This window comes from Chlorocebus sabaeus, chromosome 2 (genome assembly GCF_047675955.1).
Source record: "Chlorocebus sabaeus isolate Y175 chromosome 2, mChlSab1.0.hap1, whole genome shotgun sequence".
In the NCBI taxonomy this organism is placed as follows: Eukaryota; Metazoa; Chordata; class Mammalia; order Primates; family Cercopithecidae; genus Chlorocebus; species Chlorocebus sabaeus.
In genome coordinates, this window is record NC_132905.1 from 338,691 (window position 1) to 351,179 (window position 12,489).

At 52.7% G+C, this 12,489-nt stretch overlaps 1 protein-coding gene across 5 annotated transcripts in view; it reads left to right on the plus strand.

Moving 5' to 3' along the window:
• The window catches only part of ZBTB46 (zinc finger and BTB domain containing 46), a 90,299-nt gene that overhangs the window by 44,070 nt on the left and 33,740 nt on the right, over positions 1 to 12,489 (plus strand). For all 5 annotated transcript variants that reach the window (XM_008010661.3, XM_073005121.1, XM_008010653.3 and 2 more), the window contains exon 3: positions 10,476 to 10,760. In XM_008010661.3, the coding sequence (XP_008008852.2) occupies positions 10,476 to 10,760 (285 nt within the window). The remainder of the gene's footprint in view (positions 1 to 10,475; positions 10,761 to 12,489) is intronic.

Consider the following 12,489-nt stretch of genomic DNA (forward strand, 5'->3'; position numbering starts at 1 on the left):
CTCCCACTGGTCCCAGGCCACCTCGCTGTGCGTGTGCTTAAGTCGCTGGCAGGTGCCCGTGCTGGAGGCCTTTATATTATAAGAGTCGATCCAGGCGCTGAGAAATAGTGCACTCCTTAAGCCTGTGGGCTGAATGCTTTAAATGCAGTTGTCGAGCAGAAGGTGTTTTTAGAATCCAACAAGTGATTTTGGCTGTGTACTTTTGTTAGAGTCTTAAATCCCTGGGTTTCCAAGGCAACTGTGAAACTCTTCCATTCGATTATTCTGAGTTGCTAAGATGAGGACACAAGGCTGTGAGCTGTGCGAGGATGGAGGATGTTTCTGCCCACGCTGTGGCGGCCAGTGACTCCCTGAGCTGCGTCCTCCGCCCGAGCCCTCAGGCTGGGATTTGGAAGCTTGGGGTTTGGAGGTAGATTATGATCCCGTGGAGGTCAGTTGGTTTCCATTAAAGATTTATTCTATCTTAGAGAAGAGGATGTTTAATTCTCATCCCATTTATAGAAGCAAATGCCCTTTTTTAAAAATTTTTTTATTTTTGAGACACAGCTTCATTGTCACCCAGGCTGGAGTGTGGTGGCGCGATCTCGACTCACTGCAGCCTCCGCCTCCCGGGTTCAAGCGATTCTCCTGCTTCAGCCTCCAAGTAGCTGGGATTACAGGCTCCCACGACCACGCCCAGCTAATTTTTGTATTTTTAGTAGAGACGGGGTTTCACCATGTTGGCCAGACTTGTCTTGAACTCCTGACCTCAGGCGATCCGCCTGCCTCAGCCTCCCAAAGTGTTGGGATTACAGGCGTGAGCCACCGTGCCCGGCCACAAAGTCCCTTTTCTTTCTTTCTTTCTTTCTTTTTTTTTTTGAGTCTCGCTCTGTTACCAGGCTGGAGTGCAGTGGTGCAATCTCAGCTCACTGCAACCTCCGCCTCCCAGGTTCACACCATTCTCCTGCCTCAGTCTCCTGAGTAGCTGGGACTACAGGCGCCTGCCACCATGCCCAACTACTTTTTGTATTTTTAGTAGAGACGGGGTTTTACCATGTTGGCCAGGATGGTCTCGATCTCTTGACCCTCGTGATCCACCTGCCTCGGCCTCCCAAAGTGCTGGGATTACAGGCGTGAGTCACTGCGCCCGGCCACAAAGTCCCTTTTCTAAGAATATACGTCAAGTGGTCACCATGGATCATTCGATGTCGATGCCCCAACCCCTCTGTGCATCATCCTGGCTCCTGGTGACCCTGGGGCCTGTTTGTTTTTAAAAGTGATTTTCTAGGCAGGGAGGACAAATGCATTCTAACTTAACAGCTTCCAAGAAACAGTATGCCTTGAAATTTATTTCTCAGTTACAGCAGTTCACTTCTACGAGAGCTTGTGGGAAATAGCATTAAAATGTGCAAATTCATGTGTGCAGGCTGGCCCATGCCTCTCCAGACCCTGGCGTCTCCTTCTCATCTGCGGAGGGAGCGCAGTAAGGACCTGAGAGGTGACTGGTGAGGCCTTGACGAAGTGGATGTGTAGCTACTGCATGAGAAGATGGTAAAGGAACAGCCCAGGTGCCCCAACTAAATGGCCCCACACATGCCTAAGTGGTGCTGCCACAGTAAAATCTGTGTGTTTTGTAAAGTAAGCGTGTACTTGAACCCTGGTGAGGCGGGAGCTTGACATGTTGGGATTTTTAAGTGTACATTAGAACTGCAGGAGCTCCAGATGGGGGACGATGGCCTCCCGGGTAGGCAGTGCTGCCTTCAAACCTCCTGTCTGCTCCAGGAGGGGAGTGAGGGTCCTAGCTCTCAGGGTAGGGGATCTTCGAGCTGTGTCTTAGACCAGGTCGGCCTGCCTCCGGTGAGGCAGAGTTTCTCTTCCTTGTGCTGACAGCAGTTCGTCGCAGCCCCCAGAGCGCCTTGCTGGGGAAAAAGCAAGAACTGGTGAGCGGAGGGGGCCACGGCTCTGTCCCTTTCTGTGTTCCCCCCTTCTGTCCACGAAGGTTGGGGAGGAGGACCCCCCACGGTCTCAGCCGTCCTGATCACAGGAGGGCAGGGAGTTACCTCTGAGGTTACATCCATGCGGGGACTCCCGTCCTGAGTGTGTGTGGCATCTCGGCCCTCCTGGCGCCCGGCAGAACGTGCGGTGCCCCCACCCGGCCTCCGGAACACCTTTCACAGTCCGTTTCAGTAGCACGGCAGATCCGATGATTCTGTTGAAGCAAATTTCCTGCACTTGAGATGGTCTTTTTATTTTTTGGATGGAAGGGTTTCAACCAAAAGATGGCATCATGTGCTTTGGTCAGTAGTGGGGTGGGAAGGACCCCGATCCTACAGATCCCACGGCCGTTCGGGTGGGGTGGGAAGGGTGTCCGGGTCCACACCCCGATCCCACAGATCCCACAGCAGCTCGGGAGGTGCTGGGCTTGGTCCTGCTCCACACCCCGATCCCACAGCCGCTCGGGAGATGCTGGGCTTGGCTTGTTTTCATCCACTCCCCTGTTCAGTCCTGTCCTGGGAAGCTTGAGAACTCAGCTGCACCTTCTCTAGATGTTTTTGCTTTCAGGTATGAGCAGAATTACCTGCAATCAGCTCTGACCACATTACAGTCTGTTAGGGGAGCGGCTGGTGACTAGGACAGAGACAATAACACCCTTCACAGCACCATGGCTGTTTTTTGTTTTCGTTTTATTTTTTAAAAATTTCTGCTCTCGGCACTGGACAGAGTATTTTTTGTTTTTGTTTTGAGACGGAGTCTCGCTCTGTTGCCAGGCTCAAGTGCAGGGGCGCCATCTTGGCTCACTGCAACCTCTGCCTCCCAGGTTCAAGCGATTCTCCCACCTCAGCCTCCTGAGTAGCTGGGATTACAGGCACTCACCACCATGCCCGGCTGGTATTTTGTATTTTTAGTAGAGACAAGGTTTCGCCACGTTGGCCAGGCTGGTCTCAATCTTGTGAACTTGTGAACCCCAGCTTCCCAAAGTGCTGGGATTACAGGCATGAGCCACTGCACCTGGCCGTGTTTTTCTGGTTTTTTAAAGACAGGGTCTCACTCTCTTGCTCAGGCTGGAGTGCAGTGGTACGATCTCGGCTCACGGCAGCCTTGACCTCCTGAGCTCAGGTGGTCCTCCCACCTCAGCCTCATGAGTAGCTGGGACTGTGGGCGTGCGCCACCATGCCTGGCTGATCTTTAAAAATGTTTTTTGTAGAGATGTAGATCTCACTGTGTTTCCCAGGCCAGTCTCAAACTCCTGGCCTGGGCCTCCCATGGTGCTGGGATCCTAGGTGTGAGCCACTGCCTGGCTCACACTGAACTTTTAACGCAGCCACTTGGCAGGGTATCCTTGCGTCTCTGGCTTTGCTCCTTGTCCTGGTGGGGAGAGACTCACAGCTGAGGCCGGCAGCAACGCTGCTCCTCCCCATGGGCGTGGCGCGTGGCGCGTGGGGCGTGGCTGCAGCCTGTCCCGTTATCGTCCAGATGTGGGTGTTTGGGTGTCGGGCTCAGGGCTGAGGCTCTCCTGCAGGTGTCTTTTTAGCTCATGGGTGTGTGTGCTTTTGGCAAGCACCTGGGGGCGTTTTTAGGTTACAAGGTGCGCTGGCTCTTGTAATAAATTACCAGACTTAGTGTCAGAGCAATGCAGGTTTTGTCTCACGGTTTTCTGAAGTCCAAAGCAGCTGGCAGGGCTGGATCCCCTGGAGCTCAGGGGAGTCTGTAGGCCTCTTCCGGCTTCTGGAAGCCACAGCATCCTTGGCTCATGGCCCCACATCATTCTTGCCCCTTCCCATCCTCACTTCTGTCACCCTCCTACCGCCTTCTCTTCTGACAGGGACCCTGGCGGGTCTGTTGAGGGCCCACATGGCTCATCCAGGACTCATCGTCGTGAGATCCTGAACTGAATCAGGTCTGCAGAGTCCCTTCTGCCACAAGGTGGTAAAGCCACAGCTCGGGGGTTGCAGCCTGGGCGTCTCTGCCGGGGCTTCATGGGCTCACCACTGGGGGTTTGCATACGGTAGCCGGGGATTTTGATGAAAATCGCCTCTTTTCTGTTTTTTCTTTTTTTTTTTTTTTGAATGTCTCACTCTGTCGCCGAGGCTGGAGTGCAGTGGCGTGATCTCGGCTCACTGCAACCTCCGCCTCCCAAGTTCACCCATTCTCCTGCCTCAGCCTCCCAAGTAGCTGGGACTATAAGCGCCTGCCACCACGCCTGGCTAATTTTTCATACTTTTAGTAGAGACAGGGTTTCACCATGTTATTCAGACTGGTTTCTAACTCCTGACCTCAGGTGGTCCACCCGCCTCGGCCTCCCAAAGTGCTGGGATTACAGGCGTGAACCACCAGGCCGGGCCCTTTTTTCTATTTTTTTCAGGTGTGATATATTACATACACTAAACTATACAGATTTCAGGTGTACAGTTTGGATAGTTTCTTGTTTTTACTCGTAACACTGTATTGGGAAAATATTCATGCTCAGAGAAAAGTTGAAAAAATGAAAATGGTGAAGATGCCTGCTGCCTAGATCCCCCAGTTAACATTTCGCTGTGTTTGCTTTGTTATATATTTGTCCATCTAATCACTAAAAACTCTTCTTATTTTTCAGTGCATTTCATTGCAGGCCAAGGCGTCAGGATACTTCATCCCAAAACACGTCAGCGCTCCACAGCTTTCCATTTCTCAGTTAAATTCTCTACACTCTGACGGGTGCCAATCGCAAGTGCATCTTTTCGTTTTCTTTTTTTTTTTTAGAGACAGGGACTCGCATTCCTGGGCTGTGATGATCCTCCCGCCTCAGTTTCCCGAGCAGCTGAGAGTGTAGGTCGGTACCACAGAGCCTAACTTCAAAAGTACTTTTTGAGAAGTTGTGGTTTTTTAATTTGAGACAGGGTGATGCCCAGGCTGGAGTGCAGTGGTGCGATATCAGCTCACGGCAGCCTCAACCTCCTTGGCTCAAGTGATCTTTCTACCTCAGCCTCCTGAGTAGCTGTGACTACAGGTGCACAGCACCACGCCTGGCTAATTTTTGTATTTTTTGTAGAGATGGGGTTTCACTGTGTTGCCCAGGTTGGTCTTGAACTCCTGGACTCAATTGACCCACCTGCCTTGGCCTCCCACAGTGCTGGGGATTACAGGCGTGAACCACCGTCCCCAGCCCAAGAAGTTTTGATAAATGCATGTACCCAAACCCTCCAAGGTGCAGCACATTCTCCCAGGGCCTCTGTCAGGCCTCCAGCCGGCTTTTGGGCGAGGCTCCTTTCTTGCATCAGTGTATTTGGGCCTACCCATGCTGCTGCATCTGTCTGCACTTCTTACCTTTTTCATTGTGGCAGCTGGATCACCTGAGGTCAGGAGTTCGAGACCAGCCTGACCAACATGGTGAAACCCTGTCTCTACCTTTTTCACTGTGGTGAGACTGTCTGTAAAAACAAAAACAAAAACAAACAAAAATAGCATTAACCATTATGGTTCAATTTGGTTCAATTCTGAGACTCCTCTTCATGGTTTTTTGTTTGTTTGTTTTGAGATGGAGTCTCTCACTCTTGTTGCCCAGGCTGGAGTGCAATGGTACGACGACAGCTCACTGCAGCCTCCACCTTCCGGGTTCAAGCGATTCTCCTGCCTCAGCCTCCCGAGTACCTGGGATTACAGTCACCCAGAACCACACCTGGCTGATTTTTTTGTATTTTTAGTAGAGACGGGGTTTCACCATGTTGGCTGGGCTGGTCTCGAACTCCTGATCTCAGGTGATCCGCCTGCCTCGGCCTCCCGAAGTGCTAGGATGACAGACGTGAGCCACCGCGCCCAGCTTCTCTGTGGTCTTTAATTTGCATTTCTTTGATGGCTGATGATGCCATTCATAGATCTTTTTTGGTAAAGTGTCTGTCCAGGTCTTTCTGCCGTGTTTCGATTGGGCTGTCCTCGTGGCGGCCGTGAGGCGCCGGCCGAGTGAGTGTCGTGGCTCAGCTCGCAGTCGTGAGCATCGGGCGCCTGCTCCGCATCTGGGTCCATGCTTTGGGGAAGTGTCTGTTCAGATCGTCTTTTATTACCCAGCAGTGAGAGTTCCTAGGTGTTCTTGTTCCAAGTCCTTCATCAAGTATGTGCTTTGCAAATATTTTCTCTTGGCCTTTGGCTCCTTTTTTCTTTCTTTCTTTTTTTTTTTTTTTTTTGAGGCAGAGTCTTGCTCTGTTGCCCAGGCTGGAGTACAGTGGCACGATCTTGGCTCACTGCAAACTCCACCTCCCGGGTTCAAGCAATTCTCCTGCCTCAGCCTCCCGAGTAGCTGGGATTACAGATGCCCACCACCACACCCAGCTAATTTTTGTATTTTTTTTTTTTTTTTTAGTAGACATGGAGTTTCACCATGTTGGTCAGGCTGGTCTTGGACTCCTAACCTCATGATCCACCTGCCTCAACCTCCCAAAGTGTTGGGATTACAGGCATGAGACACTGCGCCCAGCCGAAACCCAACTTTTAGCATGGGAGAGTTCTTTCTGCTTATCCTGATTTCTTTTATGTGTTTTTCACCTTAATTTGTTACAATAATTTATATTTAAAATTTGGCTTTAAAATTGGGTGATTTTGGCCGGGCGCGGTGGCTCATGTCTGTAATCCCAGCACTTTGGGAGTCTGAGGCAGGCGGATCACCTGAGGTTGGGAGTTTGAGACCAGCCTGACCAATGTAGTGAAACCCCGTCTCTGCTAAAAATACAAAAAATTAGCCGGGTGTGTTGGCGAGTGCCTGTAATCCCAGCACTTTGGGAGGCCGAGGCGGGCCCATCACAAGGTCAGGAGGTCGAGACCATCCTGGCTGACACGGTGAAACCCCGTCTCTACTAAAAATACAGAAAGAGGCCGGGCGCGGTGGCTCAAGCCTGTAATCCCAGCACTTTGGGAGGCCGGGACAGGCGGATCACGAGGTCAGGAGATCGAGACCATCCTGGCTAACACGGTGAAACCCTGTCTCTACTAAAAAATACAAAAAACTAGCCGGGCGAGGTGGCGGGCGCCTGTAGTCCCAGCTACTTGGGAGGCTGAGGCAGGAGAATGGCGTGAACCCGGGAGGCGGAGCTTGCAGTGAGCTGAGATCCGGCCACTGCACTCCAGCCTGGGTGACAGAGCAAGACTCCGTCTCAAAAAAAAAAAAAACAAAAAAACAGAAAGAAATTAGCCGGGTGTAGTGGCGGGCGCCTGTAGTCCCAGCTACTCGGGAGGCTGAGGCAGGAGAATGGTGTGAACCCGGGAGGCGGAGGTTGCCGTGAGCCGAGATCGCGCCACTGCACTCCAGCCTGGGCGACGAGCAAAACTCTGTCTCAAAATCAATAAATAAAATAAAATAAAATAAAATAGGGTGATTTTTATTTGAAGCCTCTTATGAGCTGACTGTGCACCCCCCACACTCGTGTGTCGGAGCCCCAGCCCCCGTGTGGCTGCGTGTGGGGAGGGCCTTGGAGGAAGTGATAAGGTGGTCACAGCCAGGGGATCCCTGAACACGCTCGTGAGAATATCACACCCACCACCCACTCTGCTCCCAGACTCTGGGGAGGGGCCCTGAGGGCTCACCTGCCACCGTCTGCAGGTCAGGAGGGGCCTCACCAGACAACAGGTCTGCTGGGACCTTGACCTCGGACTTCCCAGTCTCCAGAGTGTGAGGAAACTAATTTTTGTTGTTGAGCCGCCCTGCCTGTGGTGTTCTGTCATGGCAACCCAAGCTAAGACAAAGCCTTAACGTGAGTTTGGATATAACCTGTACATTTAGTTCTAGAAATGCACAATTCATATGATGTATCATTGAGGGATTTGCAAAAAAATATAAAAAGGAGTCTAGTTTGGAAAAATAGAGTAGAGTTTGGAAAAATATCCTTTAAAGGCCTCCAGAAGAAGTCATAGGTAGCTCGACGGTCCGAATGTCACCATCCCCGGAGACTCCCACCCGCTCCTGCCAGGCTGGACTCACCCCGTGTGCTGCCTGAGTGGGGGTCCTGTGCACCTGCCATGCCCAGCTCTCAGCTGCTGGACCTCACAGCACCACCCTGAGTGGCGTCTGTGAGCGATGTGTACGTGTTTGTTCCAGGGGTGTTTGCAGACGTCACCTCTGCCCCTGCTCCAAGTTCCCCCTGCCTCATGCCCCTGTGTTTCTGTGGTTCTGATCCAGATTCCTGTCAAGGACCACAGTGGAAAATCCATTCTCTTGCTGTGGGAAAATATCTGCAAGTCATCATTGCTCAGCATGTTCTGGGGAGTTTTAAGGCCCTACATTCAGCCCCGCAGGAAGGAGGCTCCTCCATGAAGTCCTGGCTGGCCGGAGCTGACGCTTGGAGGAATATGTTGAATCTGTGACTGAAGTCGTCACCTGTTGTTGTGGTTGTTAAGTAGAAGCTTTGTTGAGAGATGATTCACGCACCATTCACCCGTTTAAAGTTTGCAGTTCAGGGGTTTTTGGTATATTCACAGTGTCGTGCAGGGATCAGCACAATCCATTTAGAACATTTTCCTCAGCTCAGAGGGAAACCCTGCCTCACTTAGCCCTCACCTGAGACCCCTCCCCAGCCCCTTTTTGCAGCCATAAATCTACTTTGTGTCTCTCTTGATTTGCCTGTTCTGGATATTTAATGGAAATGAAATGGTGTGTGGCCTTCTGTGTCTGGCTTTGTTCACTCAGCAGTTTTCAAGGCTCCTCTGCGTGGTTCTGTCTGGCTTCGTCCGATGAGCATGTTTTCACGGCTCCTCTGTGTAGTGGCCTGTGTCTGTTCTTCAAGCCTTTTCATGGCCACATAATATTCCACTGTGGGAATGGACCATGTTATGTTTATCCATTCATTCATCGATGGACTTGTCAACTGTTCCACCTTTTGCCTGTTACGAATAAAGTGCTAGGTGCGTCCTGGACAAGGTTTTCTGTGGGCTTTTGTGTCTTCATTTCTCGTGGGTATCCGCATGCCTATACGTGGAACTGCTGGGCCACGTGGTGATTCCTGTACGTGACGTTGTGAGGACCTGCCGACCTGCTCCCCAGGAAGGGTACTGTGTTGCACTCTTACCAGCAAGGTTCCAGGGTTCTAATTTCTTCCCATCCTTGCCAATATTATCTGACCTTTTTTTTTTTTTTTTTTTTTTTTTTTGAGATAGGGTCTTACTCTGTCTCCCAAGCTGGAGCACGGTGGCTAGATCACAGCACACCACAGCCTCAACCTCCCAGGCTCAAGTGTTCCTCCCACCTCTCAGCCTCCTGAGTAGCTGGGACCACAGGCACGAGCCACCACACTCAGCCAATTTTGTTTTAATTTAATTTTTTGTCCTGCTGTGTTGCCCAGGCTGGTCTTGAACACCTGTTCTCAAGAGATCTTCCCATCTTAGCCTCCCAAAATATTGGGACTACAGGCGTGAGCCACGGTGTCTGGCCTTTTTATTTCCAGCCATCCCAGTGGGTGTGTGATGGAATCGTGGCGTGTGGTGGAATCGTGGCATGTGGTGGAATCGTGGTGTGTGGTAGACTCGTGTTGTGTTTTGCATTTCCCTAGTGATGAGTGATGTTGAGCATCTCTTCATGTGCATCTTGGCCATTTATACGTCGTCTTTGGACAAATGTCTAGTAAGATTTTTTGTCCATTTTTATATTGAGTAACAGTATTAATCTTTTTATTATCAGATATATAGGTTGCATTTTTTTTTTTTTTTTTTTGAGACAGAGTCTTGTTCTGTTGCCCAGGCTAGAGTGCAGTGGCATGATCTGAGCTCATTGCAATCTCCGCCTCCTGGGTTCAAGCGATTCTCCTGCCTCAACCTACTGAGTAGCTGGGATTACAGGCATGCACCACCACGCCTAATTTTTATATTTTTAGTAGAGGGGTTTCACCAAGTTGGTCTCAAACTCCCGACCTCAGGTGATCTGCCCGCCTCAGCCTCCCACAGTGCTGGGATTACAGGCGTGAGCCGCCGCACTCGGCCTCCCACAGTGCTGGGATTACAGGCGTGAGCCGCCGCACTCGGCCTGAAGCGCAGACATTTTAATTTTGATGAGTCCAATTTATTTTGTTGCCTGTGCTTTTGGTTTTGTATTTAAGAACCTATTGCCAAATCTGAGATCATGCAGATTTTCTTCTAAGAATTTTATAGACTTAGTTCTAACGTCATTGATCCATTTTGAGCCTCTCCTTGTCTTTGAGAGACGGAAATACTGCCGCCCCAGAAGCCTCTGACTCTCAGGCCCTCAGCCCTGGAACCGGGCCTGGAAACAGGTCTGCAGCCCCTCATCCAGGGAGGGCAACCCCCGTTGTTCTGAGTTGAGCCATCCTCCACCACCGCCATGGGGCCTGGGTGGGCATGAAAGGCCGGGCTCGGCGGAGGCTGTTGCATTGCTGGGGCAGGTGCCCGGCCCCCAGGGTGGGCTGGGCTCGATGCTGCTCTGTAGCGCAGGCTACATTTACGTCGTAAATTTGTCGCCTGTCCCACTTGGAGAGTCTGGGGACGACCCATGTGTCTTCTGACGTGTGTCCCTCTGTCCCCAGATGCGGACCTGTCCGTCACCGAAGCCAGCAGCTCCGACAGCCGAGGAGAGAGGGCCGAGCTCTATGCACAGGTGGAGGAGGGTCTCCTGGGAGGAGAAGCCAGCTATCTGGGCCCTCCCCTCACCCCGGAGAAGGACGACGCCCTGCACCAGGCCACCGCGGTGGCCAACCTGCGCGCCGCACTCATGAGTAAGAACAGCCTGCTGTCGCTCAAGGCCGACGTGCTGGGGGATGACGGTTCCCTGCTGTTCGAGTACCTGCCCAGAGGGGCCCACTCGCTGTCCCGTAAGTGCAGGCCCTGGGGGCCGCTTGGCTTTGGTGTGGTTTCGAAGGCTGAGAGTTGCAGGTCCTGGGCCAGGCTGAGATGAGGCTGAGGGTCTGTCCCTGCTGCTCGGCCGCCTGCTGGCCTCCCTGTTCCGGGAGGTGGTGGGGCCCGTCCTGGCATCGGGTCCACGGGGAGCTGGCTCTAGGGTGAGGAGGGAATGGACGCGGCTGTGAGGGCGGCGCGGCGGGCGGGGCAGTGGCCGAGTGCTCGCTGGAATGTTCCTCAGCCGCGTCGCTGGGCCGAATGGGAGCCCGCCGGGTTGCGCAGGCTCGGCGCAGGGGCCGGGGGTCTTTGTGCTCCAGAGACGGGCTCGGGCGCCCCCTGCCGGCCGCTCTGTGCTGAGGCTCGTTTCACGCCCGGGAAATGGGGACGGCGATTGCACTTGGGGGCCTCACCTTGTGTTGCAAACCTTCGCTGGGTAATGCTGGTGGCTGGCGTGTGACTTTTAAAGATGCGTCGGGTGTTGTGTTTAAAACGTAAACGTCCCCTGCCGAATCCAAACGACCACGGTGCTGCTGAGATGTGGCCAGAGGTTCAGTCCCTGCTGCGTGCGGGGCTCGCCCCGGACTGACTGACTTCCTGACAAGACGGGGGCGCTCGGCTTTAAGAGTTTAAAAAAAAAAAAAGCAAAGGGGCCGGGCGCGGTGGCTCACGCCTGTAATCCCAGCACTTTGGGAGGCCGAGACGGGCGGATCACGAGGTCAGGAGATCGAGACCATCCTGGCTAACGCGGTGAAACCCCGTCTCTACTAAAAATACAAAAAACTAGCCGGGCGAGGTGGCGGGCGCCTGCAGTCCCAGCTACTCGGGAGGCTGAGGCCGGAGAACGGCGTGAACCCGGGAGGCGGAGCTTGCAGTGAGCTGAGATCCGGCCACTGCACTCCAGCCTGGGCGACAGAGCAAGACTCCGTCTCAAAAAAAAAAAACAAAAAACAAACAAACAAAAAACGAAAAACCCACCGCAGCCAGCCCCCAGCCAGCTGCCTTCTGGTCTCGTGCCCACGTGAGGCCCCTGGGCAAGGCCCGGTGCTGGCACCTAGTGCATAGTTGGTGCTCAGCGTGCGACTGAGAGTGAGTGAGCTGCGTCCCGTTTCTCTCCAGGGGAGGAGGCAGCGAGTTCGGAGTGTGAGGGGCTCCCACCTCCGTGTCTGGGGTCCAGGCGTGATGAGTGGTGTGGACCTATTGTTTCCTAAGTATTGAGTGAAGCGAAGGAAACGTGCCAGCCGTCCTTGATGCTGGGATTTGGGAAGTGTGTGTGTTTCTTTACGCTGCTCTAAAAAACAGTATTTTTACAACTTTGTTTCCATGAGCACTAAAATATCCTTTCGAATTTTCGCGTTGGTGTGAGCACTGATGCCAACTGTTTGTGGGTAATAAAGACTACATGTGGAAAGTGGTGTTCACCTTCCCTTTATTCTGCGTACTCAGCGAGGAGCTGCGGCCGAGGGGTCTTGGCCCTGAAAGTGAGGCCCAGGGCTGAGCGCTGCACAGACGGACAAGCTGCGGGCTGGGCTTTCGCAGATGTCCTGAGGCCGCACTTCCCACATCTGAAAAACAGGGCTGGGGGGTGCTACTTACACAGCTGTTGTGAATTCAAACAAAATAGTGTTTCTAAAATATCGAACACAGTGCAGGCAGAGCGTTTGTGATTTATGCTCCAAAATGTTGGCCCCGTCCCCTCTCGAATGC